Source organism: Sinocyclocheilus grahami, unplaced genomic scaffold (genome assembly GCF_001515645.1).
Source record: "Sinocyclocheilus grahami isolate Dianchi unplaced genomic scaffold, SAMN03320097.WGS_v1.1 scaffold4.1, whole genome shotgun sequence".
Taxonomy (NCBI): Eukaryota; Metazoa; Chordata; class Actinopteri; order Cypriniformes; family Cyprinidae; genus Sinocyclocheilus; species Sinocyclocheilus grahami.
The window spans coordinates 1,669,070-1,694,134 of NW_015505183.1; the positions used below are offsets into that span (position 1 = coordinate 1,669,070).

Consider the following 25,065-nt stretch of genomic DNA (forward strand, 5'->3'; position numbering starts at 1 on the left):
TGTGTTCCACAACAGGTTTGGAACAACACACTTTCAGAAAAAAAGGTACAAAGTAGGGATGCTCCGATCAGGATTTTTGAAGCCGATACTGAGTACCAATTTCTTGTCATGGTGATCGGCCGATACCGATTCTGATGTTTCAAGCTTTATACAGATGTTTCATCGGGCGCACGTGCCTGGCTCGAAGTTAACTTCCGGTCTGTGTTTGTTTATCAGTCTGGCTATGGCGCCGGCTACAAACGCAGTTAAAGTTAAGGTGATGAGTAGACTGAAGTTGGGCTCAGGTGGTTGTGCTGTGGGATGTGTTTCCCATACATTTATTTATGGCGCTCGCCACAATACCAAAACTGACGGATTTTCCAAAAGGCTTCGTTGAATAAACATGAGCAGGTACAAAAATCTAAACGAGGCGCGGATGTTTTTATATCAGTGTATTTCTGAAGGAAGACTATCTTTAGAATTTTTTTTATGTCATTTTCATTTAATCTTGCGTGTTATATGTCTGATAAAGCAGCGTTTGTGAGCTCAGCGCTGCTTTGTGTACAGCCGTTACTGGGGAAACCTCTGTTTCTCCCGCTTTAAAGCCCCTCCTGCTGGCAGAGAATTAATTTGCATTGTCAGTAAGTCCGTCTGACTTACGCAGCAAACGGGTCAGGTAATAAAAAATGCATTATGATTTATTGCAGATGATTGTGTGTGTGTGTTCGTTCGCCTGATCGGGAATTTGCGGTGACGTTCCAGATAAAGTTTGAAAAGAGTAAAGCATGTGTTAATGCTATTGAGTAGACTAATATAGCCAAAGATTATATTTAGTTTTATAAATAAATGTTCATTTAAAAGCAGCCCACGATCAGCGTGTTATGTTACCGTTATCCCTAACGGCTCCGACAAGGTTTTGTTCCGTCCTCCACGCTGTGACTATACACAGAAGACTATTTTAGAGCCGGAGAGCCACTTCAGAAACGTGCCGCGGCTGGCATTAAACACAAGCACTGTCACAATCTGTGATGGCGAGGAACGATGGAGACGAGGAATAAACGAAACAGTCTTTAATCCAAGAGACTCAGAGTACATCCAACACTGGGAACGGCAGGAAACACATGAACATAACAAGTAGAACCACAGACGTGTGCAGTGAGGCTCTAACGTCAGCTCTAACATCACTGAATCTGCTGTTAAAAATGAACCATCCATTCATCATGCAAAACATACATGACAAATAGCAAATTTTTCATTGTTTCTCGAAACGTCATAGCATTTCCACACCGGCCATGACATGACTGTGGCGCCAAATCATTTATGTCCCCACGCATCATGTATGTCGTCACGCGATGACGTCATCAAATTGCGATTGGTTCATGAGATCAGCCAAGTTAGTGAGTACCGATCGAGTCATAAAATGTAGGGATGCACCGATATGAAAATTTTGGCCGATACCGATAACCGATTATTCTTTATTTTTGAAAGCCGATAACCGATATGTTGGCCGATAAATCTATATCCAAATTGTTATATACTTTTTGAGAGCCTGATTACATCTCATCATTAAAAGCCACATCCTAATTATCGGCTGATACCGTTCTCCGGACGATCGGTCGGAGCATCCCTAGTACAAAGCTGTCACTGGCATGGTACCCTAAGTTGCGAAAGCTAAAAGACACATCTTTGTACCTTATTTACCCCTAAATGGTACACATTAGAACCTTAAAGGTACATATCAGTACTATCTTTGTACCTTATTTACCCCTAAATGGTACACATTATAACCTTAAAGGTACATATCAGTACTTTAAAAGTACAGTACCTAAAGTTTAAATATTAGTACATTTTGAGAGGGTACAGCCTCAGTGACAGTTTTGTATCTTTTTTCTGAGTGCACGAGAGTGAGTAAATGATGGCAGAATGATCCCTTTCAGCCAAAACACACACGCACACAAACAAAATAAAAGTATCTTGTCTAAACATCAGATTCATACACGTCTCAGTATCATTCTACCTCTGTATATTACCTATGGCATTTTTCAGTTTTCAGACACAGCCTGAACCTCAGTCTGAGCTAACCCTACAATCACATCCCACACACAATAGCTAAACTGCCGGAAGATCAGTCTGCTCTGTGAATGTGTGGGGGTTCTCAGGGCTCCCCAGAGCACCAGAAATAGGCTGGTGATTGTGCCTAATCTCACCTACCTTTAAATGTCATTTGAGTCAGAGAGAGAAAGAGAGTGAGAAAGAAAGAGAGAGGGTGCTGGGGCTACAACCTACCTACTCACACTGCCATGGGAAATTAGTGTCATGTGGGAATGGGACCTACTGAGCCTAGAAAGATAAAATTATATTTCACTTTTTCATTCAGCATGTGGTGTTGTCATAGCTTTAGTTATCTTCATGAGTATGTTCACAGGATAAAAAAAAATTCATCTGTAATCACAAACTCATGGGTACATACTTTAAGCATCAACATACAGTCAATAAGGGGTAAGAATACTAACTCTAAACGATGGATAAATGGATGAGTGAATGGATGAATGAGTGGAAACGTGCAGGTAGATAGACAGGTGAATGGATGGACTGATGGATGAAGACAGGAAATGGATGGATAAATGAATGGAAAATGGCAGGTAGACAGACAGACAGTTGAATGGATGAGTGAATGGAGACAGACAGGTAAATGGATGGATGGATGGATGGACGTTTGGGGAACGGCAAGTAAATGGATGGAGACAGACAGACCAACAGATCTGTATGCTTTGTTCAGTATGAAAGTACAGGCGGAACAGCAAGTAGAGAGTTCATGTGAGGACAGAGACCATCAAGGCATTTAAAGAGAGAGAAAAACAATCAGAGAGACTGTAGACAGTGAGAACAGCTGTAGGGTGACTGCAGAGCTGCAGGAAGACATGAACATCTGAGCAGTTGCAGGGAGTGAGAAGGTCAGAGAGTTACAGAGCAGCCGTTTGGGAGACAGACAGAGACGCGGCCAGGGAGGTAGTGTCGCTACACCTGGGAGACATGAACAGCCCCGTGGGTGTCTGAATTTGAATATCAATGTCTTTCCTGATTCACAACAAGGGCAGTGACAGGGGCACTTTCATCTGCGGCGAGCGTGTTTGTGTGCGTGCACATCGTACAGTGCATTAATCACAGCGATGCTCGAGCACCTCCACCAATCCAAACACACCGACCTTGAGGTTACAAGAAAGACATTAGGGCCGTCTATCCTCTCAAAAGAGGGGGGAGAAAAAGCTTTCAGGGTAATGAAATTCCGCCATAAGTTTAATAAAAGACTTGTGGGGACAGGCCTGGGCGAAAATATAAAAAAAAAAGTCAGGGTAGATTAAATTGGATTTCTTTCTCTCCTCCACCCCCCGTCCATCCTTTCTTTTAAATTAGGCTTAAGTGCATGTGTGGCGTATTTCTTCTTTCTCAGGATAACAGCATTACCGTCCAGAATGAATAGAATCATTTCCAAACCAATTAACCTCTGACAGAACGAATGAGTGGACAGGAATGAGAGAGAGTGTGTGCATAGGAGAGTGAGGCTGATATCTTTGAGAAAAAAAGAAGAAAAAGAGGAAAAGCTTTGCACAAGGGGACGGAGTGAGTGACATGGGTCTAAGTTAGTGAGAGGTCTGGCACGACAGCGACAGTTAGACTGCAGCATGAGGTAGAAGGAGGTAGAATATCAAATGGCTGCGTCCCCCCAGTCAGTTTCCCCTCTGCCAGCCACAGTGCGCTGCTAGCATTAGTATTTGACATTAGTGTGTGCCCTGCTCATTCTCTATGCTGAGGAGTGTTTGGCATCCAGCTGCTATGGCTCTATTTAGTTAATTAAAGGCTCCATTTAGATCTGCAGCCTGCTGGCTATGAGCATGTCAATCAATAGCAGCTCTGTGACTCACGGTGGGGCAGAACAACTGATCCTACACCCCCCAGCCCCGGTGCGTCTCGCTCCTTCAGCCAAAGTCTGGGCTCTCAAAGGCGTCAATCTTTAAGTTCAGATACATCAATGACTGCAACTCACCCAGATTCCATATTTCTAATAAAATAAATGGCATGGACTTTATTTATCTTTATTCAGGACTGGAAGGAGAGAGAGCTGGAAAGAGCATCATCAGTCATTCAGAAAACAATTTTCAAACTTCCAATTTCACATAATTTTGCCTTTGCGTTAAGCCCCAGTAGATCTGGAGTGCTATTGCCACACAAGCATTGTGTCAGTTGGAAGATTCTGACATTCAAATCTTCAAATGCTCTTCTGTAAATGACCCACAATCCCTCGCTGGAGTTATTCCAGGCCATTACATTAGGCAAGTCTCCGAGCAAATATACAGTAGTTGATCGATAAAACACATTTCTACTAGCAGCCCATAAGTAAAATTAATTAAGTGCCTACTCTCAATTCCCAAGAGAATGGTCTTTTATTTTCATTACTCTGTCTTTTTATTTTTTACCCTCTCGGATAATTGTAGTTAGGTGTTAAGCATGGGGGTCAAAGTTTGGTTGGGTAGCATGGGTTGTTAGCCCCTGCTGGCAGATGCTGATACTACATAATTATGTGGGCTAGTATCTTGTATTATTATTGTATTATATAAATATTATTTTAATGTCATGTGTGTCACCCTGATGGTGTTTTGGTCATGGTTTATGGACAGGTCACTTAATATAATGCAATGAACATTACCTAACTAACAGAAAACCTAACAAAAATACAAAAAAAAGAAGAAACAATATTACTTATATTAAATATAATAATATAGTCTATGATGTGTCACAAATGGACTTCTGGGAATGTTCTTTTACTGATTTCCACCATAAATTATATGCATTGTTTTTACTCATAAAACACATGAATTTGACAGTATCTTAGAGTAAAATTGTATAAAATGTGATGTTAAAGCATTTACAGTTTTTCACCAAATATACTTACAATTAACCTATAGATAGGTTTTTACTATATAATTTTTACAGTTGTTTTTTGTTTTTTTAAACATTTTAACAGTGTGGACAAAAACAATAAGTCATATAAAACACAAAATGTCTTCTTTCTTTTCTTTTGGAGAAGAAAGAAAAACATGCAGGTTTGGAACAACATGAGAGTGAGCAAATGAGGTCTTCTTTCTTTGACGTCAAAGCCTAGATAGTCACTCATTCTGCCATCAGCTAATCAAAACTTAATTTTCATGCAGAGTGATTAATCACATGGCATTTATGGCTCAGGTGATCGACTCAAAAGAGTTTCCAGAACTTAGCTCCCATGCCAAAGATGGCATTAGCATTTGGAAACTGGAAATATGCTTTCGGCTTAATCCATATCAACTATCTCCCTTTGAAAAGCAAGAGGATGTTATTGGACTGCCAGATCTTTCTCCAGCCAAGAATTTAAATAAAAATTTACAAAAATCTATGCAGGCAACTACCAGTGACGGGGTGTTTTTGCAAAGAGATTGAAGGCATCCGGAAGGAGCTGATCTTCTCTTCTCTCTCTATTTAAACAAGTGCATGCCCTGCTAGGTCTATAATGAGGCTGCTCTTGGATTCCAAAGTGGACCGTGGGATTAACTCCTGTGAGTAATACCTCTCCTTGGACGGGTCATATAGCTGTCATGAGAGGGTCTGTGCTCACATAAGGTACCGCCCATTAAAATGCTAACGTGCAGATGGAGATAAAATAGAGGGAAAATAAAAATACACCACCTCAGCGCTGTGTCTGCAGTGTTACACACACTGCCACACACTCATGCATAAAAGTCTTCTCCTCCCCCTTCTCCTGACATAATTCAATCAGGGGATTGAATGGATGAGATCGCTTACCCTCTCTATTTCCCGAAGCACTTGATCAGATTAATTGATCCCCCCCCAGCCCTCCCCAGTCAGCAGCATGATAGCAGGAATCAAGTTTACATTGATATTTTCTATGAAATGCTTCTTTGATTTTATACCCATGTCACAATTATCTACAAAAAAAAGACAACATAAGAGGAGAAAAAAAGTACAACACAGAATGCCCTTGAATAATTGATAAAGGTGAAGGATGACATGAATGGATGGAGAACCTGTTCTTATTCAGAAGAGCCTGTGGTCTGAATCATTAATCAAATGACTCTTTTAAGCCATTAAAAAAGTCTCAAATATATGTTACTGATTTGAATCAGTTTAATAACTCAATCACTGTCTGAATCGGTTCTTGATTTATTCACTGAGCCACAAGTCATCAACAACACTATCAAAAGCAGGCTACTAAAAGAATAGATAACTTAATTAAGTAAACATAAATGGAATCAGAATCACAAACAAAATCATTACATTCTTTAAAGTCCTGTTCACACCAAAACAAATGTTCAACATGAAAATTCTGTAAATTTTATTGCAAATATTATATGATATTATTGAAGTTTTCTTTACAGTTAAAGATTAGAACAACTCTCTCCAAAAATGCGGATGCACGAACATATGGATGTTCGTGTTTGTCTAAATAGATTCATTAACAGCTGTTCATTAATATTTAGAATGTTTATCGCACCACATTTTCGCACTGAATATTCGTCTTGGTGTGAACAAGCCTTACAGCTAGTTAACATTGCCCCCCAAAAACGACTTTTAACGACTTATTTTACTGTGTTTATTTAGTGTTTGTTGGGTCTCGGGAATCTGTGGCGTAATTTTCCAAAAATGCTGACGCAATCTGACTTAATTGCTAATCGTTGGTGTGGTGATGAGGTAAGAGTTCCTGGCTACTCTGTAGAAATAAATTAACAGAAAAAATAGGCCTTTCAATTGCAATCACAGTTCTTTGTAGTGAACGCAATAAAGCACTTTTTAAGAATAGAAAAAATGCTTAAGCGCTTAATCTACAATCTCTTTCTTTTCAGTTGGTTTTTAAATGTGAACAACGGCATGCAGAAAGACAAGTTTGCTGGGGATCTGCCAGATTCTCAATCCTATCAGTGACCACGACATCAGATACCTCTTTCTCTCTCTCGTCTCTCTCTCTCGTCTCTCTCTCTCTCTCTCTCTCGCTCTCTCTCTCTCTCTCTCTCTCTCTCTCTCTCTCTCTCTCGATGGAGATCCCTGGAAAACACTTTGGAACACTATAAAATTGATGGACTGTTCTGATAGCAACAGGGCCATGAGCAAGAGATGCAAACACACAGAGATAAAAAGAGAGTGAGAGAGAACGAGAGAGACCTCCTGCTTACTCTTATCACTGTACTGCACATGTTCTCAACACACCACGTCAAAGCTTTAACTGCGGAGACAGCACGAGAGAGAATTGTGAGGACTTGTAGAAAGAAACTAAAAATATCAGTTCTCTACTTCACATCCCTGTGCATTCAAACGCTGCCCTTGACATTTAAACAGCAGCGTCTGTTCTCATACATCAACACACATCACACACACACACACACACACACACACACCTCCTCCCTGAATACACACATCTGAATGCTTACACATGAGCAAACTTTTCAAACTCTATGTTTAAAGATGCAAACGCACACAGTAATAACCAACGAAAAGGGCCTTGTTCTAAAGGACCATGTTTACCATGAAGTAGAAAGACAGGGAGGTATGCAGGAGAGGAGAAGGGGAAACACTTTGAAACACCTGCAAGAATGCACTGCTGCTCCCTGCTGCACAGAGAGGGGGACACACACTCAACAGAGAAGACGAGACAAGAATTTATTTTTTTTTTTTTACAAATATCATAAACAATTAATTCATAAATATGAGTTGCACCACATTACATTTCCCTTGGCAAACAAATCTTGCTTCGTCATAAAAAGGTAAAATTATCTGATACTTTAAGAAACTTTTTGACCTTGACATACAGTAATGAAGGTCTGCAAGGGCCCCATGTATAATATCCTGTTTTATGTTTTTTTTCTGCATGTTGGTTGCATCACATGACTTTGATTTTGTTGTCAAATAATAAGAAGCAGATAAACGATTTTGTTAAAATATAATTTTTTAATGAATAATAATATAAATAATAATAAACAATAATAAAAAGATCAAATCAAAGTACTTCAGTTTTTTTTGTCAAGAATTTCATTCTTTTACTGAGGCTTTTTTTGGTTCATTATATCACGACTGTGACATTTTTACTTAATATCCCCCAATTCAGAAATTAAAAATGTGCTTGGATAAATTTAGGTGTATTCAAGCCACTGTATCTATTAATTGCACTTTTCAGGTATTTTGTAATAAATGAAGGATCCAGGGTGTCGTATCATTGACCCAATGACAGATCTGCATGATTAAACCAGCTAGATGAAAACAAGACTCTATTACAGCTTTCTCTCCATCTCTTTTAGAAGGATTGATCTGGTCACCGCATCTTGAACTATTGCCCCAAGGGTTCCTCTGTGCTAACACAGCTGTGCCCACACACTTCATGTAATAAACCAGTCTTTCATACACACATGCGCTAGCTCCACTTACACCTAATGAAACACTCAACCCAAGCATGACCTCTAAGTGACCTCGTACCGCATATATTACAGGGGTAACTGAGGGCACGGTTTTACTCGCGCATACTTGTATTATATTTACAGAATGAAGCCGTGTAAATACTGCGTGTGAAAAGCAGAATCAAATCAATGGCTGCCTGAGAAGGAAAATCAATAAGCATTACAGATGCATTAGATGTGACAGCTACAATTTCATACACCACTTCCTGTCGGCTCCCAGCAATTTCATAACAACACAAAGAAAAAGAGACATTATTTTTTCAAAAGCGTAGGAAAATTCATTTTGAAATTTCCTTTTAATAATTCATGCCAAGGCTTTCAGAGTTTTTCAACCTGGAAAAAAAGAGAAATACTCATGAAGGAAAGAGTGGTGAGCGTGTGTTTATTGTAAGTCGTGCTTGTCAGGCACTGTTCTGATTCTTCTGAATTAGTGCGCAGACAGCTGGTTAACACTGATAATACTACTTCCGACCTTCATGAAATAAACACTATGTCTAACCTGCAGGCACACACAGAGACTCGCAACAGTCCGCTATTAGGTCAATCACAGCTACAAGCTGTATCACTACACAGCTGTAGTGCAGAGGGGACAATGAGCATCACTCTGATTGATCAGAGCTCTTTAACTTTTCAAAGCATAATACTGTCACTCACACACACAAGTTTTTATATCAAGGTGGAGATTTGGGTTTTTCTATATATTATCCACTAACTCTCACAGAAATATTTCTGCGCTTTTACTTTTTCATTAAAGGGTCAATGACGCTGCGTTCATTTCTTTTCTTTTATATTGCAACAATTCAAACATGCAGAAAAACAGAAAATAAAATCACAGTGAGGAGACCCTCATGACTGTGTCTCAAGACAAACAAGTCGAGGCAAGGTCAGTTCAAGTTGTAAAAAGAAGCAGTAGTCGCTTTTTGACAGTTTGTTGCTTTGTAACAATATATACTGGGAAAAGTGCCATTCAAGCCACATTTAATCGAATCATAGCTTATGGCCAAGAACGGTCTACTTCAGGAAATTGGCATCTAAATGAAATGCAAATAAATCATCTACAGTTACATAGCTAAGTAATGTGCAAGGACAGCTGATAAATATATTGCACTACAAAAAAAACAAAAGCATAAGTTATGTTTTTACATACCTTCCATGCGATGCGGTTGCCTTTAGAGTCATGTTCCAGTGCGATGGGAAAGTCTCCACGCTCGTAGAACTTACGGAAAGCTGTGGGTTTAGCTGGCCTCTCTCTGAAAGCCCCTGCAGCTGGAGGGCCCACCACCTATAGGACATAGAGAGAGAGAAAGCCTGTTAGATGCTGTGTCATCAGAGGGAATGGCAGTCCTAAAACCATCACAGAAAATGAAATGGTTTTGATCCTCTTTCATCCCAATGTAAATCTGCTCTCTGTCTGATGTCAGAGGAAGCATATATCTGCTTTATAGCGACACACTACAAACCACCAATTATTCACAATGTCTGCCTCATATAATTCAAGTCTAGCAGATCACACAAAGTACATATTAGCAGTATAAATAAACTGATGCATTCACCACAACATACAAAATTGTGACAAGTTAAAGAAAATGAAATGAGAGTTGTTTATTCAGGAACAAAGTTGAACTCATGAAGGCCCCTGCAGTGAGAATATGGCTGCCCGGGGATTTGCTCTAGGCCTTGGCATTAAACTCTGACTTCATCTGAATAAAATCACACAGAGAGTGAACCAGAGATGCTGTTTTGCTTAATTGCTATGGTTGTTCAAATTTAAATTAATGCATAAAGCTAATGGTTAACAAAACAACTATGCTAATGTGTTTATATAAGAAACATGCTCTAGTCTTGGCACATTAATACATATCTTAAAACACTTTACACCATGGTCTGTCTGAATACTCTATTCTGATTGGCTGGCAGGTATGCATTAAAACCGTTTAATGCACAAGATAGTTCCAAGTCAGTTTAATCACTGTTCTATATTAATGCGCTGCTTTCATTGACACAAACACACCACTCGCACACACAGAGAGAGAGAGATCGGAGATCACGCTGCGCACACACAGAAACATCAGAGTACAGAAACTTGTTGTCAACACTTCCCCGTGACTTTTATTAATAAAATAGCTTAGATCAGAGCTCCAGACTCATTCTTCCCACTGGTCGCTCTTTTGCGACTAACTTTCTCAGTTGGTCGCAGGAGCACATGATTTGGTCACAATTATTTTTTTTTCCGCTACAACATGGGATTAATCAATGCATGCTTTTATCATAGTTTATAGTTATATGGAAATGAAAGTGGTTAACATTCAACCCGTTCTTTTTCATCAGTATTATTTGTGATTTTAATTTTGTGAACGGGAGTTCCTCTTTTGCTATGTTATAAGGCGGGCCGGGCGATCTTGGTGTCAAGTTTTACAAGAAAAATAATTGTCTGTTTTGTTTACATACATATCTTCACACCCTTCAGTTTTTAAGACTAAAACAAAAGATGGATTCATTGTTATTCTTAATTAAAAAGCACAACAACATAAGATACAATGACAATCTAGCTTACAAAACGTTTATTAACAAAAACGAATTAGATGAGGCATGGCATAGCCTACACCACATGTTGTATTATATACCGACTAATAAATTACAGAACGTTTAGCAAACACTGAGGAAGCAAATAAAAAAATAAAATAAAAGAGATCCTCCATAGCGTAACGTCAGGTAAACAGCAAAGAAAACAAGTTTTTAAAAACGAAAAGAAAAAGAAAAGTAAAATTAAACTTGCTGTTGGTGACAGTGCTTGCATGTTTATTCCCACAAAAATACCAACATGTTCACCTTCTCTGGTTTAAGAAGCGGTCTTTTACTTTACTTTAGCTGGAAAACCATCCATCATTTCTTAAATATTCACATCCTTTTTGCTGTGCGCAGCGAGTATAAACCAGGCTCTACACACGGTTTCGTTATGCTTTCAGTTTTGTTTGCCATTTGATGTTTCTCATATGCAACAGAAATGGCAGCGCTTATGAGTTAAACAACGCGGTGGTCACGCCAGTACGACCACACACAAAATTTAGTTACACAGGCAGAAAAAATGGTAACAAAATGCGACCATTTGGTCTCAGTCTACCCTGGCTTATGCCGAGTTCACACTGCACGATTTTAGTCAGATTTTTCACTCACCGACAGGTTTTGCGAAATCGCAGACAAATGCCTGAAATCAGAGAAAAATCGGTGCTCGTTCGAGTGACAATCACGCAGTGTGAATTATCAAAGACATGATCTGAGCGAATCACCGACACGTCACCGACGCCCGTGAAATATTTGGCATGTTAAATATCTGGAGCTGTCGGCGATTCACAATCACACTGTGCGACCCCAATAACGTGACATTTAGGTCCTGAAATGTGAATTGTACCAGGAGAACCCCGCCAAAATTTTTTTGTATTTTACCCCCCTCCGAACGCGCTAGTTTTCAGGCTAGTTTTGAGTAGTAATTGTAATTTTGTAGCGAAAACCCATCAACCCTGCACCAGACAGAGCTGTCGGCGATTCTTCCTATTGTGAAGTCATGCAATGTGAAACCCCCTGTCGCCGATCCATCGTGCAATGTGAACACAGCAGCAACTGAATGCTACCCCAGATAGTCACGCAGTGTGAAAACAACGGCGAGCCGACGAGTTTGAAAATCATGCAGTGTGAACTCGGCATTAGATACTGGATCGCTGCATTATTCCCTTTAGCAAAGAGTGTCACAATCTCCAGTCACCAGTTCAATCACTATCCTCAGTCACGAGTCACAGCATCCCTTCTGTTTAACACCTGCGCACAGTCAGCCATCACCACACCTGTCACATATGATCTCGTCAAGTCTGGCATAAAAAGCTATCACTCTTCACTTCTCCCTTGTTTGGTCTCGTTGTTCCTACTTGACTACCTTGTTGGATACTTACCTGTCTTCTGTTTGTCTTCGTTCCAGCTTTGATCCCATCTCATCCACTCCTCCAACCTGCACCTACAAAGATTATATAAGCATTATCATCTCAGCTAAGTCACCTAAGAATTCTATGAACTTGACACTCACCTGTTTGCACTGCTACTTCACCTATATCATGTAAATAAAGACTTTGTGATTCACATTGCCACAGTTGTCCACCTATTCTGTTCCAGTGACAGAAGACCAGACCAAAACATTGCAGTATGAGCACTCCTCTCCATCTTGTTGACCAGCTATACTCCCTCACTCAAAATGGCCATCCCTTAGTCAAATATGCTGATGAATTCTTGGAGCTGGCCTCTGCCGTCTATTTGGAGAATGATGTGCTGTTGACATTCTTCTACGTACGTTTGGAGGAACCATTATATTCATGGATGCCCAGGAATATTAACAACTGCACGTTGGAACAATATGTTCTATGCCCTCCTGCTGAGCTGGTCCACTTCTGAAAGACCGCTCATCCTCCCGTGATATCAGAGTCTGCTCCAGTGTCTGCTCAAGCTCTTAAACCCGCTCCAGAGTCTGCTCCAGTCCAAGTTTATTTGAGGTTTATTTGACAGGGACAATGAAGATCAATAATAGCCAGAAGGCTATTTTGCATCTGCAGTCCCTGGACTGGAGGTAAAATTGTCACCCTAAATATATATAAGAAATAATCTATACATAATACATACATGCTCCAAACTACATATAAATTTACACTATACCTAATACATATAGTTCTCTCCCAATACAAAAAATATATAAATTTCAGCATCCACTTAAAAATAACACTATGCATAGAACCAACAACAAGAATCAAAACACCAGCTCACTCATACACGCACAATCCGACTATCAGATAATGACAAGCAATGTATCAATAATATTGATATACAGGTAGGGCTGTGCAATTAATCGCATACGATTGTCATGCGCATCTCGTCAGTAAAGCCGGTTCCGTGATTAGTAGAAAAAATTCCATCACCTGTTTTCAGATGGAGCGGCATTTACTACACAGAGCCGTAGTTCACTGACAATTAGGCAATATCGCATTCGATTATGAACGTGATATCGCCTAGCTTGTCAGTGAACTATGGCTCTGTGTATTAAATGCCGCTCCATCTGAAAGCAGGTGATGGCGATTTACTACCAATCATGGAACCGGCTTTACTGACGAGATGCGCATGACAATCGCATGTGATTAATTGCACAGCCCTATATACAGGCAAGGATAATGCAAGCATACAGACAAGTAACTGTAGTTTAACCTTAATCATTCAATCAGTACTAAACCAAACAACATCATAGAAATAACAATCTCAAACTGGTAGAGCAGTAAAGACAAGATGCCAGTAAAATTAATGTTGACAATGTGGATCACTTCTTTAAGTGAAACTTAAAAGAAAAACTTAAGTCAAGTTAGAGTCTGCACCAGTTCAAATTAATCAAGAATCCGCTACAGTCCAAACCATTTCAGAATCCACTCCAGTGTTGAATCCGATTCATGAGTCCGCTCCAGTGTCGGCTCCAGCCCCTGAGTCCACTTATTTCATCAATCTCAGTCAAGAGTCCGTTCCAGTCCCTGAGTTCAGTGTTGAGTCCGCTCCGACCCCAGAATTCAGTACTGAGTCCGCTTCAGACACAGAATTCAGTAACGAGTCCGTTCCATCCCCAGAGTCTGCATCAGAGCCCACTCTAACCCCTGAATCTAAATTGAAGCCCACTCTAACCCCTGAATCTTCATCAGAGCCCGCTCGTACCAGTGAATTAACTCTGTTTACCTACAGTCCTTAAGTCCATATGAGAATTCCCCCAGACCTTAAATCCACTCCAGAGCAAAGTCCAGATTTTGCTCAAGCCCCTGACCAGAGTTCATTGATGGCTCCAGCCCCTGACCAGAGTTCATTGATGGCTCCAGCCCCTGACCAGATTCCAGAGATGGCTCCAGCCCTTAACTTTAGCTCTGTGCCTGATCTTGTCCCAGAGCTCAGTCCTGTACTCGCTCATCCCAGAGCACAACCCAGATTTGGCTCCAGCCCCTGACCAGAATCCAGTGCAGGCCCCAGCCTCCGAGCTCAGCCCAGTGCCCGCTCTCATTCCAGAGCTCAGCCTACTATTTGCACTACCGCCAGAATCCTCAACTAACAGGGCAATCAAGTCAGAATCTCCAGCAATCATGAGTGCTACACCTGAATCTCCTGATGTCATAGCCATCATGCCAGTGCTCAACCAGATTGTTCGCAACTTGGAGGATTCAGAGTCCCTTCTGCCACTGATTGTTTTCCCTGTTACGGCAGTAGCCATAATATGTGTTTGTGCTGCACACTGCTCTCCCACTCGTCGTGAAGAGGAGGTCATTCCTGAGTCTTCTGTCTGTCTGAATGCGACCAAGGATGTCATTCCTGAGTCTTCTGTTTGTCTAAATGCGACCAAGGAGGACATTCCTGAGTCTTCAGTTTATCTGAATGCAACCAAAGAAGTCAACACTGAGTTGCTTGGTTTCCCTGAAGTGGCCACAGTGGCCAGCAGAATCTTCTGTGCTCCTGTCTCCTGTGCCCCTCCAGATGCCCGTCTCTCAGCTGGCCCTCCGGTTGGCCCCATGCCAGCTGGCACTCCAGTCTGTCTCAAGCCTGCCGGCACTCCAGACTGTCTCAAGTCCGACAGCCTGCCTGGACATGGCTCCTGAGGCCATTGCTAACCTCTCTGTGGTTTGTGTTCCAGTTCTTCCAGATCTGCTCTGGTGGTCTTCTATTCTGATGTGGGAAGTATTTAGCATTGTCTTTACTACTGTGGGGATCTTCTGTCCTGTCTGCTACATCTTGGTGGTCATCAACTCTGCCATCGGGATCATCAATCCCGTCTGCTCGGCCTTGGTGATCATCAGTTCTGCCTTATTTGTCTCCTGCACCTCCTGCTCTGCGTTGGCTTCCTGCTCCGCTGGCTCCGCCCTGGCTCAGATTATCCTGTTTTTTTCCTCCTACTCCACAGTCGGGCCTATTTTGGTGCGAGGTCGCACCTGGGAGGGGGGAGTACTCTCCAGTCACTAGCCCAGTCCACTTGGAACTACATTTCCCAGCATCCTTTCTGTTTAAGCCCTGCACACAGTAAGCCATCACCACACCTGCCACATATGATCTCGTCAAGTCTGGCATAAAAAGCAATCACTCTCCACTTCTCCCTTGTCTGGTCTCGTCATTCCTATGTAAGGACTTACCTGACTGCGGTCATTGGATACTTACCTGTCTTCCGTTCCAGCCTCGATCTCATCTCATCCACTCCTCCAACCTGCACCTACAAAGACTATAACCGTAATCATCACCTGCTTTAAAACTCACAGCTTCATTGTTTGTAGAGAGACGCACAGACACAGGTAATTCACACATACAACTGTCAACTCTCTCCCTTTCTATCTCTCAATCGATAGTTAATTCAAATAAATGTGATCTTACTGCACTATTTCATCTCTGTGTCTGATTTGAAGCAGGCAGACTGCTAAAGCTAACGAGTCATTACTGATAGAAATAACGGTCATTTTTACCCTTCCGGTCAAATATTACGCTGCAAACATCATCCCAGCTTTAACAAAACAGCTTTAACTTGTGGTTATAGTACAAGCGGGATAATGCACGGCTAATGTGGGGATCAATTCTAATCACATTAACGAAATTTCAGCAAAATTTCACAAGCAAAAATAGACACTTTCAAACCAAGCAGCCTTCTGTCGGTCGACATGGCTAATCTGTTGCAATATCTGCGAGTGGAAATCTTTTGCTCACATGAAATTTCAGATTGCGTGGATTCCTGTTGAAATTACTATATTTCACATGTGAAAATTTGGCAAACAAGAGTAAACATGACTGCGTATTGTTGCTGTTTACGGTATTTATTACCACTACAACCGTCTGCGTGTCCGCAATGAACGTGCTTCTTGTGATTCCTGCTAGTAGCAGGAAAATATCATGTATCTGAAGCTGTAATTAAATATTGAGCAACAGTACTCGTTTGAGAAGGGCCCAAGTAGAGGACGCATACGCAGTTACGTTTTTGGTTGATTTAATCCTTAGGTGTGCAAATATCATTTCCTTTTTGTTATTTTTTTCATTTAAATTTGTAGTTAAAACAACTAAAAATAAATGTATTTTAAAGTTTTGAATTAGACCACCTTTGGAGAGTGTAGGCAATTGGCCTGAGCCCATGGCACATAGGCTTACGCTGGTAACTCATCAGTGGACTTTCCTCATCAATATAGCCTATTTTTTCACACTTTTCTCATTCTCACTAATTACATTTTTATTTGAATCTCTGAAGGGAGCCTTCTGTCTTCAGAAAAGTTTCGATGGCATTTTCATTTTATCTGGTAAAGTAGAGTTTATGAGCGGAGCGCTGCTTTGTTTATAGCCGCTAAATTTTTGATGTTCCAAAAGCGCCTCCTACTGGCAGAGAATGAATGATCATTTTCAATAATCCAGTCTGCAGTTTTTGTTCAGACCAATGCAAAGATCCACCCACATAACCCCATTTTAAATTAATATAATAATTTATACTTCTGACTCATCCCTATTCTGAAAAAATGGTTTAAAGGCCCAGTTGTGAGATTTATCATTTTATAATTTTGTTTTTGTGAAAACCTGTATCTCAACTGTAAATGAATTGCTATTTCGTGATCTACAACGTGAAAGAAAGTCATTGTCACGTACATGAAAAATGTAGAAACATTGGACACAACTATGAGGCACCATTGTGCAGCAGAAAGCATCACAACAAAAAAGGAAGCTCAAGGTTGATCTAGGTCAGGGGTAGGCAAGTTCGGTCCTAGAGAGCCGCAGTCCTGCAGAGTTCAGCTCCAACCCTAATCAAACACACCTGAACAAGCTAATCAATGTCTTCAGGATTACTAAGACTATAGGCAGGTGAGGTTTTTTTTTTTTTGGTTTTGTTTTTTTTCCCCAGAGTTGGAGATGAACTCTGCAGGACTGCGGCTCTCTAGGATCTCGTGTTTTTTACCATCAAAACCCATTCTGTGTGAAGTGAAGTGAAGTGACATGTGGCCAAGTATGTTGACACATACTCGGAATTAGTGCTCTGCATTTAACCCATCCAAGTCCACACACACAGTAATGAACACACACACCGTGTAAACACACTCGGAGCAGTAGGCAGCCATATTACTGCAGCACCCGGGGAGCAGTTGGGGGTTCGGTGCCTTGCTCAAGGGTCTCACCTCAGTTGTGATATTGAGGGTGGAAGAGAGCGAAAAGATCACATTGAAAAGATTTCAAAAGTACAATTAATTTACTTATATTAGAAACTTTCATGAACATTCCAAGAACAATTAGGGAAGTTGTCTGTTGTATTTTCAACAAATAATGACTTTGATCTGTTTCTCACACAAAGCTTTTGTATGATTTCAGAAGATTGGGAATAATGACTATTCATTTTTGGGCAGAATTTTCTGAAAATTAATATACAATAGCTTCACAAAGGGCCCATGAGAGGATTCAAACTGGTACACAATACTTACAAGTACACATTAAAAATATTTATACGGCAGCAGAATGTTAACAGATGACATTGAGCCTGTGATGGATGGGCAGGAAGTAAATGTTCTCCACAAAGTGATGGTCAAGTGAGAAATTCCTGTGAGTGAAGGAAGATGATGACAGCAGAGTCCATTCTATCTGCAGTTAAACCGAGAACACACATACTCATCTGGGGAGTGAGCTGTGAGTCCTCAGCCATCTCTTTCTATGAAAGCTGTGTTTCAATCACTGGAAACCGCTCTACCTCAGAGAGAGAGAGAAGCTCATTAATCCTCAGGCTGACTTCTCATTGGAGATGGTGTAATTCCATGAAGGTGATCAATCACCTGCCCAAGCTGAGGCCACATCTCTCACGCTCGCTCTGGGCTCCTAAACTGCTTCTGAGAGCCTCTGATGGATGCATGTTGAGGGGCTGCAGCTCTCCGCTCAGGCAGGTGAAACCCACATTAACATTTCCACTGCTCTCTCTCACCTCCTACTCTCACATGACACATTCCCCTGACAATATCATTCAATTTCTGATAGTGTGTGTGTGTGTGTGTGGCTGGTGACTCACCAGATTTAGCAAAAAAACAGAGGCTGCTTTGATAAGGTCAGACTTCACACAACCACTGCAGGCAACTAAATTACCTCTCTTTATTCATGGAGCATTCACCTCCACACTCCACACACATACTCACCGATCCACCCACTAATATACACACACAACCTAAAGGAAGGGCCCTTAGAAGAGTCACCCAGCACCAAACTATCAAACGACGTGATGGCTCATCTGTCTATCTATCTATCTGAAATGAGTAGTACAATTCACTGTAGATGCAAATGGAGAAATATGAGCGTAAGCTGTTTGATATGGTATCAATATCCATAAAACCACAGAGGCTTTTCTCTCATTTTGAAACCTCATCTACTTCATGATCCAAATTATACGAGACAGACGTACATTATATAATGTTTACACTGCAAGTGTGAGAATTTAAATGAGAACAACAGCCTTCTGTGATGGTGATAAAACTCTGAAATAACACCAGTGTCTGGTTTATTCAATAAGGATGCCTGATTTCGACTTTCTTCAGTGACATGCTAAACACACACTACTGTTCAAAAATTTGGGGTCTGTGAGGTATCTAAAAAAAAAAAGAAAGAAATTAATACTTTTGTTATATATAAATGTATAATGTTACAGAAAAATATTTTCAAATAAACGGTTCTTTTGTACTTTCTATTTATCAAAGAAACCTGAACATTTTTTTATTATGGTTTCTACAAAAAAATTAAGCAGCACAACTGTATTCAACATTTGTAATAATAAGAATATTAGATTGATTTCTGAAGGATTATGTGACACTGAATACTGGAGTAATGGCTGCTGAAAATTCAGCTTTCCCATCACATAAATAAATGAGACTTTAAATTGTTAATATTTCACAATATTATTGCTTTTACAGTATTTTTGATCAAATAAATGCAGCGTTGGTGAGCTGAGAAAACATAAAACATAAAATCATACTCACCCCAAAGTTTTAAAAGGTAGTGTAGTTTTAAAATAAAATATAATAGATTTACATTTGTTGTTTGTTAAAAAAATACAGCAATTTAGATCTTCTTTTGTTCTAATTGCATTTAGCCTATCAATTATATAATTTGTGTAAGAAAAATCTGACATTTGAAATATTCTCCTTGTCTTTCCTTATGCAAATAAGAGAAATGGAATTATTTGCTGTCAGGGGAACCTAAGCTTAAAGTCGTGTTTAGAGCTTGATTTAACACTCCTCCCCGCCAGTAGCCTGCTGAATGCTAGTGAGTGTGTTGTCCCTGTGAGGAGACAGAGCTCAATTGAGTCACTCCTGATTCTGATGAAAAATGACAACACACTGCAAAGATGCCAACTCTCACTGTGGAGAACAAAAGATAATGAGGGATGAAGCAAAAATCATGTATTTAATTATGAAAAAGAGTCAAAAAAAAAAAGCTTGAAAATGGTCACACCATGCTGATTTTCTTCAGACTGTAACTCTACTCTTGTACAAAACCTAAATAAATGCATTTTGACTTCAGCTCGGTTCAGTAAGGCAGCATACTGTAACAAGGCAACCAGTTTTCAGCCTTAATATAGCTGATCATACATACATAAAGATCACAAACATTCTCACAGCTCCAAGAAAACACAAATACAAGAAAGCAAAGTTGTGGCAAAAATATCCTTCTTCAACAACCCTGATCTGCATTTTTTAGCTTTCCTAGTAAAACTCTCCTCCATAATTTTATAATCCTATAAGCATCACCTTCAGTCGGTGACACCACAAACGTTCGCGGAAAATGAAGATGGTGTTTTAATAGTCTTAATCTAAACCTGGATGAGCCATGTGTGGTAGGAAAAGCGGAAAAACATCCATCTGTCCTTCCAATTTGTATCAGAAAGAGTATTTTCCATACACTTACCACTCTGTACACCAGCACAAGAACTTAAAGACTCGAGGCAAAAATGCCACTGTAAGTGATAATGTTGTCCCAGACATTTCAAATGTGGGAGCAAAATGTGCAAAAAAAAATCTTTCTAGGTCTTTTCTATTTTGTCTTGTTATATTATTCCTCTGAAACACAATGCAGTGATCTATAGCAGTTTATAACTAAATGCCAGTTGATATAAAAAAAGCAGTTGATATAACTAAAAGCCACAGAATGTCTAATATGGTTAGAATGAATTCCAGGAGGTAAATACTTCTACTTAATAAAAAATTTAATTTATTATATTGCTGTACACTAAACTGTAAGTGCATTGTGGGTAATGTGGAAACATGCAGCTGCTGCACATTCAGTCAATGAAAATCTCTCTTCTGTTGTGTCGCTCTGCACTTGAATGTAATAGTGAACACTAAATGAATTAGAGGAGGACATTATTGTGTTTCACACGCTACAAGCAGTGCTGGTATGTGGATAAAGAACGTCTGTAGATCTTTGTGTTACACACACACACACACATCTGGTCACCAGAGCTGACTTAGCAAGCTCAATGAATGAAGCACATTGATCAGTCTTGCCACACTTTACATTTACTGCCATGATCAGTAATCAGACCTGCATCTATTCAGGACTGTGCAGACCAATTTAACAGCACTAAAGAGTAACACCTATGATTGTGAACCATCAGACACATTCCATCAGTACACTCCCTGCAATCTACAAAAGCATCTGGACACCTTTAAGAGTGTGTATGTATCCAGATGTGTGTAAGCTGAGTGATTTTTTGACTGATGGTCAGCAGTTCTGTTCAGATTATTGCTGCATTATGTGCTGTCAAGAGGCAGACTTCGAGATCCATGCTATGCTGCCAGCATCTAGACGTTTTAAATGAGAAAATTAGAGTTATAATTATTCATACTCCCTGTTATGCTTCTAGTGCCTTTGGAAGAAAATGTTCTTATATTGGAACACCATGAGATTATCAAGCCAGAGCTGTGTTCTTCATCGCAATAAGATCATAACGTTCGTCATCTTCAGCAGAGATGGCAAGATATGTGTCTTTTGGCTGACAAACACTGAGGCAACATTCCACTGCTCATTTCAAGCTTAACAGCCACCACAATATTGTCTATCAGCATGCAAGTTTCATCAGATGACAAAAAATAACACATCTGATTATGCATGTAAACAGCTACGCTCACACACCTGGAACCCATTGCTAAGAACCAGGACATATCTAAAGCAGTTGAGTAGGATTTCATTTACATTCTCTGAACCCAATCAAAAATAATAAACAAAAATGACTTGCCATTAATATTTATTACAATGCATTTTTTGACATTGACACGATGTTATAGTAGTTTAACTTTTAGTTAGGTTTGAATATAAATTTGTCACCACAATCTGGTCATCTATAATTACAAGAAAAGATGATTATATTATTTAGACTTCACAGTTTAGTTTCACATCATTAAAAAAAGAGCTACAGCTAGACTGTTCATTATTTAATTTAGCTATCTAAATGCTCTATTGTTAATTCCACTGAACCCGCTGATCTGTGGTTTTTGCTTGAGTAATCAGAACAATTAATTGCCGAGGACCAACAACTGAAAAAGCCTAATCATCAAATCTACTGTATCTGCAATTCCTTTAGAGCTAGCCTTTGTGATTAACACATCAGGGGCATTTTCTCAGGAGACAATTGAAAGCAATGCCTCCTCAAAAAAAAAAAAAAACAGAATGACAAAATAATTGATGGCAACAAAAAAAAAAATCAAACACGATATCAAATCATGTTTCACGCATCACATTTCTCTAAAGTAACACTGTAACAGTGACTAAAGTGATAAATGCAAGCAGATTAGGGATGCACCGATAGGATTTTACCGATACCGATTTTAACAATCACTTATTGGCCGATTCCGATACCGATATTTGTCACTTCCTCCGGTATTTGAAATTTTGGCATCAAAATATTTTGATCATGTTTTAAATCAGCAAAGTTCAAAAAAGCCTGCATTTAATTATACTAGCAGTTTTATTGCTGCATTATCAAATAATTTCTAATGAACATGGATTGGATCCATTTAACATTCAGCAGGCCTACATAAATACAACAGAACAAAGATACATATTAAATTAACAGTGCTTTTTAGGTAGGTTTAACAGTTTTCAGGAACAGAAATAAAGTAAACAAATGTAAAATAACACTTCACTGTATAAATTAAATACATATTAATCCTTCTTTATTGTAACAGACTTTATTAGGATTAATCTAATTTGTTTTTGTATACATTTTAATATTTTTTGTAAGTTTAAATATGTATGAGATCTCCATTACCAAGGCGGGACTCTTATTTTGACGGGCTTTCTGAATGAAAGCACGCAGTTCTTTGGATTTAAAGTTTGTCAGTTTATTGTAATGTGTTTTGTTTAATTCGCTGTATGTTGATGATAATGCAACTGAGAGAGAGAGAGTTTAATGTGCAATTCTCGTGCTGTGTTTTGTTTAGCTCTAATGGTGATTTTTTTTTTTTTGGGGTGAAAAAGGACGCAGAAAACTTAATAAAACATAAGTAAAGTTTTGGTCATCATTCAGATGAGGTCTGCTACACTTATTAAAGTTACAAAAGTTATTTAGTCAAGAATAGTGTGCAATCTTTTGTCTTTTGTTATTTTTATTGTAATGTGTTTTGTTTAATTCGCTGTATGTTGATGATAATGCAACTGAGAGAGAGAGAGTTTAATGTGCAATTCTCGTGCTGTGTTTTGTTAGCTTCTATTGGTGTTTTTTTTTTTTTGGAGTGAAAAAGGACGCAGTAAACTTAATAAAACATAAGTAAAGTTTTGGTCATCATTCAGATGAGGTCTGCTACACTTATTAAAGTTACAAAAGTTATTTAGTCAAGAATAGTGTGTGTCTTTTGTTATTTGATTAGCATTAAAGCACAGACAGCAGCGCTAGGATTATGCAACAGACATTATACAGCTCAGTGAGTGCCTTCAGGCAGTTAATTAATAAACCATCGGTTTGTTATATCGGCCTTGTTCCTTATATAGCCGATATGCTGATGGTTGTAAATTGAGGAAAAATCGACCAATACATCGGTGTATCCCTAAAGCAGATAAAAGAAAATCATAGAATACCAAAGAGAATGTGACTAAACTAAACGTATTTCACTCTCTTCAAACGGAGAACTAACTCTTTTGGCACATTTTGCATCGGCAGAAGAAAGAAAACCGTAAAGAGAAAGGAAGACCTAGTATACAGATTATCAGGAGTCCCCTCAGGTTTTGAAAGGCAACTGTCCTCTTTAGTAAAAGAGGAACCAAACAGTTAAGTGAGTTTGCAACAGAAGCCTTGCCTACTTTGAAAAAAAATTCACAATTCCTAATCAAAGTTGACAATATTATAATGGAGAAGAGGGACATTCCCTTAGAAATATACACAAAGACTGCTCTTCAGAAGAGAAAGCCTGCACTGCAGTTGTGTTCAAAGTCTGAAAGATAAAACACATTAAAATTTTCAAAGAAACAAAAATATTAAGTGAAAGGTTAGAAATAAAAAGCATTCATTCAAAGAAAAGAGATTAAGCAATAAAAGTTGTTTTTCTTTTTTTTTTCTTTCTTTTTCTTTCTTTTTTGGTTGCCTTGTAAAGTAGTTTCCACTAAGTTACTTTAAAAAAAAACATAACTTTCAAAAAAAATTAACATTACTTATAAATATTTATATATTTTATTTTATTTAGAAAAAAGTTATTAGAAAATTAGAAAAACATAAATATCACATACTTCTCGAATTAGCATCACCATAAAAATATTCTGAATATAAGATTTTTAAGAAAGTAATACTTTTATTCATCAAGGATGTTCACAAAAAAAAAATCTTATTTCAAATAAATGCTGTTCTTTGAATTTTCTATCAGATAATCCAGGAAAAAATTGTATCATGGCCCACAAATGAGTGGAACCTATGGGTACTCTCCTTCTTGCAAACAGAATGTTGGTAGCTAATGTGGTGCATAGGGCTGCAACAAACGATTATTTTGATAATCGATTAATCTGACGATCATTAGAACGATTAATCGATTATTTCTTTGATTAATCAGTAGACATTTATTGATTATTCAGCATTTAAAATTAGTTCAAATATTGAGTTATACATATTCTAATCACTTCAGCTTTTGAAAGTCATTATGTAATTACAGTTATACAATTAATTTATACAAATAAATATATTTGGCACACAAAATGAGATGACAGAGAAACTCTCTTATTCACCATTTAATTAGCTATATGAAAATGTAGCTGAATGACACATCATTCTGCCTAAAATCTCTTTTTGTAAGTCATATGGATAAGAAATAAAATAAAGGTTAAGTGATAAGATGTTTTATTTTTGGATAAACAATTTTATTCACAACGTAATCTCTCTTAAAATACCTTATTGGGTTATGATAATCAAAACAGTCCTGAGCTAGATCAAACTTTGATCTCTGCAAACCAAACTATAACTTTAATTAAATGTTTTTTCTGCACTAATAAAAATATTTTATCATTAGCTAGCTCCACACTGGAGAGCTGCTTTATAACAGAAAATCAAGTTGTAATTCTAACT

The 25,065-nt window shown here is 38.9% G+C and overlaps 1 protein-coding gene across 1 annotated transcript in view; it reads right to left on the reverse strand.

Moving 5' to 3' along the window:
- Positions 1-25,065, reverse strand: part of LOC107583491 (parkin coregulated gene protein homolog) — a 106,399-nt gene that overhangs the window by 67,985 nt on the left and 13,349 nt on the right. Inside the window, exon 2 of the mRNA XM_016269711.1 lies at positions 9,622-9,756. Coding sequence (XP_016125197.1) covers positions 9,622-9,756 — 135 coding nt within the window. The remainder of the gene's footprint in view (positions 1-9,621; positions 9,757-25,065) is intronic.